The sequence below is a fragment of the Vanellus vanellus genome (assembly GCF_965231255.1).
Source record: "Vanellus vanellus genome assembly, chromosome: 13".
Taxonomy (NCBI): Eukaryota; Metazoa; Chordata; class Aves; order Charadriiformes; family Charadriidae; genus Vanellus; species Vanellus vanellus.
Window position 1 is genome coordinate 21137888 of NC_138918.1, and position 6170 is coordinate 21144057.

At 53.7% G+C, this 6170-nt stretch overlaps 1 protein-coding gene across 1 annotated transcript; it reads right to left on the bottom strand.

Moving 5' to 3' along the window:
• Nucleotides 1-1003: 1003 nt before the first annotated feature.
• Nucleotides 1004-3439, bottom strand: LOC309677154 (protocadherin beta-4-like; the record flags this gene model as incomplete). Its single annotated transcript, XM_082489902.1, has 1 exon — nucleotides 1004-3439. The coding sequence occupies exon 1, from the start codon at nucleotides 3422-3424 to the stop codon at nucleotides 1004-1006; it is 2421 nt and encodes an 806-aa protein (XP_082346028.1). The 5' UTR covers nucleotides 3425-3439.
• Between the last annotated feature and the right edge of the window lie 2731 nt (nucleotides 3440-6170).

Consider the following 6170-nt stretch of genomic DNA (forward strand, 5'->3'; position numbering starts at 1 on the left):
AGTGCTACGTGCATTTCAGCGAGTATATGTGTCATGGTTTAACCCCAGCCGGCAGCTAAACACCACACAGCCACAGAGCCAGGGTGGGATGGGGGAGGGAAAAGGAAGAGTAAAAGTGAGAAAACTCATGCATTGAGATGAGAACTGTTTAGTAAATGAAATACAATAAAATAATCAAATAAGAGGAATAACGAAGAAAACAACAACAACAAAAATAGATAAATAAACCCCAAGAAAAGACAAGTGATGTAAACAAAAACCAGTCACTCACTAGCAACCAAACAATGCTCAGCCTCTTCCCAAGTAGCAGCCTGCTCCCCTCTGGCCAACTCCGCCCAGTTCATATGCTGAGCCTGATGTCATACAGTATGGAATATCCCTTTGGCCACTTTGGGTCAGCTGTCCTGGCTCTGCCCCCACCCACCTTCTTGTGCACTTCCAGACTTCTCGCTGGCAGGCTACGAGAAGCTGAAAGCTCCTTCACTTAGCGGAAGCAGTACTTAGCAACAACTAAAACATCAGTGTGTTATCAACATCATTCTCATGCTCAATCCAAAACACAGCACTACACCAGGTACAAGCAAGAAAATTAACTCTATCCCAGCCAAAGCCAGGTCAATGTGATTCATCTGCCTGACCTTGACACTGTGTTATATCACAGAATATGAGGTCCGCGGTCTTGCCTGACTGCAAGTGAGACAAGAACTTAGCTGGAAACACTGGAAGTAAACCCATTCTGATAGTTTTTCAGAAGTGACCTTAACACAGTCTAAATATATTATTTCCAGAGTGAAGAAGCCATTAGCTTCTGTTTCTTTCTTTGGAGGGGAGACAAAATTTTTTCTGAGGTAGAATTTCAGAGAAATCATAGACACCAAATGCAAATGTACATTTACTGTGGAGGAACCATTGCCACATGTTGTAGCCCTGGTCCCTTCCTACCATGACACATGAAGCCTCTTGCTCTGCTGACTCCATGCTACTTAAAGGAAAGACTATTGAGCTATTCTACAAAGAGCATCCCGGGGTTGTCTGGTGCCATGTCCCCTGCAGTGATAGGACCACAGGGGAAATCCTGCTCATCCTCAGAGCCCACAGCTGCGGCACCACAGTGCTGTGGTGGCATGCTGGGGAGGATGGGCTTCAGGAACTTGAACTCGCTGTTGCCTGAGCCCGTTGTGAGGCTGATCTCATAGCAATAGCCATGGGGCAGGGTCCCTGCAGTGGCCGCATCAGCCAGGCTGCTCTGCAAGTTGCCGGCACCATAAAGCACGTGTCCACTCTTCAGCTCCTTTCTTTTGCACACCTTATGAGCAATGAAGGCTGCCATGGATGCGAGGAAGAGGAGTGAGACAAAGACCAATGAAACAATTAAATAGGTTGTCAGGGAGTCACTCTCGGCCTCCATGGCCAAGCTGCCGTGCGATAGACGCACGTCTGAGAATTCATTGAGCAGGAGTGCACTCAGTGCTGCAGTGGCCGACAGCGGTGGCCGCCCATTGTCTCGCACCAGGATGACGAGTTTCTGCTTCACCCTGTCTCTCTCCATCACTGGCCTCCTCAGACGCACCTCCCCACTTTGGGCACCCACCACAAACAGCCCGGGGTCGGTGGCCCTCAGCAGGTGGTACGACAGCCATGCATTCTGCCCCGAGTCCGCATCCACAGCCACCACTTTGGTGACGAGGTACCCCACCTCAGCTGTCACAGGCACCAGCTCGCTGGACGGTGGGCTGCTGTCCTGGGCTGGGTGCAGCACCAGTGGCGCATTGTCATTCTCATCCACCACAACAAGGCGAACGATGACATTGGCACTGAGAGGAGGAGACCCCGCATCGGAGGCACTCACCAAGACCTCAATCTGCCTCACCTTCTCATAGTCCAGAGGCTGCAGCACAAACACATGCCCGTTCTCAGAGTTCACAGAGATGCAGGAGCAGGGAGGCTGCTGTGTGGGTTGGGCTGGTGCCAGGAAATAGGTCACCTTGGCATTGGGTCCCACATCAGCATCTGTGGCATTGACTGCTCCAACAAGCACCTTGGGGACATTGTTCTCACGCACATACATGGTGTATGATGTCTGGTTGAAGACAGGCGCATTGTCATTGACATCAGAGATGTCCACCATGAAGGTCTGGGTGGTTGTGAGAGGAGGTGAGCCTGCGTCTGCTGCTGTGACAGTCAGGATGTACCGTGCCATCTCCTCCCGATCCAGAGTGTTCACGGTCACCAGCTCATAGTAATTCTTATAGGCCTGCCGCAGGGAGAATGATGGCTGGTCCTCAAGGGCACACGAGATCTTCCCGTTGGCACCAGCATCCCGATCTCTGACAGTGAAGAGGGCAATCACAGTCCCAGGTAATGCGTTCTCAGGGAGGGGACCGTTGAAGGAACTGACCACCAGCTCTGGTGCATTGTCATTCACATCCACCACCTCCACCAACACCTTGCAGATTGCTGAGAGACCCCCACCATCTGTGGCCCGCACTCTAAGCTCATGAGTCTCTGCCACCTCAAAGTCCAGAGGCTTCGTAAGTTTAATTTCACCACTCGAGGGGTCAATCATGAATGACCAGTTGCTCTGGTCCACCACTTGGCTGAACTGATAGGAGATGTCTCCATTAACTCCCACATCCCGATCGGTTGCCACCACCCTGAGAACCACAAAGCCCTCCGCTGCATTTTCCAAAACCTGCCCAACGTACAGTTCTTCTGTGAAGATGGGAGCATTGTCATTTACATCTAGAATAACAATGCGGATTTGGGTGGTCCCACTCCTGGGTGGAGAGCCACCGTCTGTGGCAATGAGACTGAAATCTAGTTCTGATTGCTCCTCTCTGTCTAGAGGCTTTTCCAAGACCAGTTCAATATATTCCTTGACTTTATTCCGACTCCCAAAGGAGACACTAAAGTACTCATTCTGGGGAACTATGTTGTAAGCCTGGATGCTGTTGCTACCAACATCCAGGTCCTGAGCCACCTCCAGAGGGAAACGTGAGCCCGGGTTGCTCAGTTCCAGGATCTTAAAAATGATTTGTTTCTCCGGGAACACGGGCGAATGGTCATTGACGTCCTCCAGGGCCACCTCCACACGAAAGAACTGCAGGGGGTTGTCCAGCAGGAGCTCGAAGGGGAGCGTGCAGGTAGCCGCCTGGCCGCACAGCTCCTCCCGGTCCAGCCTCTCCGCCACTACGAGGCGGCCGGTGCCGCGGTCTAAGGCAAAGTGCTGCCGGCCGTCCTCCGAGGCCAGGCGGGCGCGGCGAGCCGCGAGCTGCGCCGGGGCCAGCCCCGCGTCCTCCGCCACGTTGGCTACCACGGAGCCGCTCTCCGCCTCCTCGGCTACGGAGTAGCGCAGGGGCTCGGAGCGAGCGAGCGGCAGGGAGAGGAAAGCAGAGAGACAAAGCACTTGCCTTGCGATGGCCATGTCGGGCCGGCGGACAGCCTCCGTCTCGCGGATCGCCGGCGCAGTCCTCCGCGGAGAGCGGCGCCCGGCAGCAGTGCGGATCGGAGGCGGGCGGGCGGGCGGGCGGGGTCCCTCTCTCTGAATCCTGCTGGCGGACCGGAGCGCAGCCGCCGCGGACCGGCAGCGGGTGGCACGGGGCACCGCTCGCCGCCGATACCGCTACCCGGCTCCGCTGGGCTGGGCTGGGCAGCGGCGGGCTGGGCTCGGCCGCCTCCCCGCCCGCAGCCGCTCGGCGCCGCCTTGGCCGGGAGCACCACCCTGCGGCCCGCGGCGGCACTGCGCCCGCCGCCGCCCGCTGCCCGCGCTGCCGCCTCGCCCCGCCACACGGGCCCGTGCGCGCACTCGGGGCCCCGCGGCAGGACGCGCGCCCACGGCGCCGCGCACGGAAGCGCAGCGAAGGAGCGCCGGGAGTCCGGCGGGGCCGCCGCTTCACTCCGAGCGCACGGGCAGCGCCGGCACCTGCCCCGACTCTTCCCCCGCTCCCCGCGGCACAGAGCCCGCGGGTAAGCGGGCACGCTTGTCTCCCGGGAGGCCAGTCCGTTTCCTTCGGGAAACAGGGCGGCGAGACAAGTGCAAGACCTTTCCCGAAGCACCGTGGGTCAGAGACTCTGCAGGACCTCCCCTTGTACCCCCAAGTTCTCCACAGGGCTGCTCTCAATGCCTTCATCTCCCAACCTGTAGTGATACTGGGTTTTTTCTCAACACAGCTGCAGGACCTTGCACTTGACATTGTTGAGCCTCATAAGGTTCACATGGGCCCACTTCTTGACCTTCTCTACAGCCCTCCAACAGGCATCCTGTCCCTCAGGTTTGTCAACCACACCAATCAGCTTAGTGCGATCGATAAATGTGCTATGGGTGCACTCAATCCCACTGTCTATGTCATTCATGAAGATAGTAAACAGATCCCCATATGGAGCCTTGAGGGACACCACTTGTCACTGATGTCTAGCCATACATGGAGCTATTGATCACTATGATGTGACCACACAGCCAATTATCCTTATCCACCAAATACTCCATCCATCAAAGACATATGTGTCCAATGGAGAGAGAAGGATGTTGGGGGGAGGGCCTGTCAAAGTCCAGATGGATGACATCTGTAGCTCTTCCCTTGTCCACCGATGTAGTCACTCCATCCTGGAAGGCCACTAAGTTGGTCAGGCAAGACTTGCCCTTGGGGAAGCCACGCTGGCTCTCTCAAATCACCTTCCTGTCCTCCAGGTGCCTTAGCGCAGCTCCTAGGAGGATATGTTCCATCACCTTCCCAAGCACAGAGGGGAGGCTGACAAGTCAGTAGTTCCCAGGGTCTTTCTTTCTAGCATTTCTAAAAATGCGTGCAATGTTTCCCTCTTTCCAGTCACTGGGGACTTCACCTGACTGCCATGACTTTTCAAGTATCATGGAGAGTGGCTTGGTAACCACATCAGCCAATTCCCTCAGCACTCAGAGAAGCATCTTGTCACTTCCCACAGACTTATGTGTGTTCAGAATTCTCAAGTGGTCTTGAACATGATCTTCTCTTACAGTGGGAAGGAATTTGCTCCCTCAGTTCCTGTCCTGAGGTCCATCCGCTCAAGAGGTGTGAGTAAAGAGACTGGCAGTGAACAATGATGCAAAATTTTTCCTTAGTACCTGAGCCTTCTCCTGGCCTCTTTTTGTTAGGGTGTAATTGCACACCCTGGTCCAATGGAGAGAGAAGGATGTTGGGGGGAGGGCCTATCAAAGTCCAGATGGATGACATCTGTAGCTCTTCCCTTGTCCACCGATGTAGTCACTCCATCCGGGAAGGCCACTAGGTTGGTCAGGCAAGACTTGCCCTTGGGGAAGCCACGCTGGCTCTCTCAAATCACCTTCCTGTCCTCCAGGTGCCTTAGAACAGCTCCTAGGAGGATATGTTCCATCACCTTCCCAAGCACAGAGGGGAGGCTGACAAGTCAGTAGTTCCCAGGGTCTTTCTTTCTAGCATTTCTAAAAATGTGTGCAATATTTCCCTCTTTCCAGTCACTGGGGACTTCACCTGACTGCCATGACTTTTCAAGTATCATGGAGAGTGACTTGGTAACCACATCAGCCAATTCCCTCAGCACTCAGAGAAGCATCTTGTCACTTCCCACAGACTTATATGTGTTCAGATTTCTCAGCTGGTCTTGAACATGATCTTCTCTTACGGTGGGAAGGAAATTGCTCTCCCAGTTCCTGCCTTGAGGTCCATCTGCTCAAGAGGTGTGGGAAAAGAGACTGAAAGTGAAAATTGAGGCAAAAGTGTTGTTGAGTTACTCAGCCTTCTCCTGGCCTCTTGTTAGAGACATAATTTACTGGTGGCCTTGGTGGTGTTACAGTAACACTTGGACTCAATGGTCTCAAGGGTCTTTTACAAACCAAATGATTCCATCGTTCTACTCAGGTTAACCTGAGAGTACATTATTTGCTCCTCAATCATAGAATCATAGAATCATAGAATCATAGAATCAGTGAGGTTGGAAGGGACCTTTAAGATCATCAAGTCCAACCATTAACCTACCCTGATAAAAACACCACCACTCCTAAACCATGTCCCTAAGCAGCTCATCTACCCTTTTCTTAAACACCTCCAGGGATGGTTAATCCACCACCTCTCTGGGCAGCTTATTCCAATGTTTAATAACCCTTTCATTGAAAAAATGCTTCCTAACATCTAATCTAAACCTGCCCTGACATAACTTGA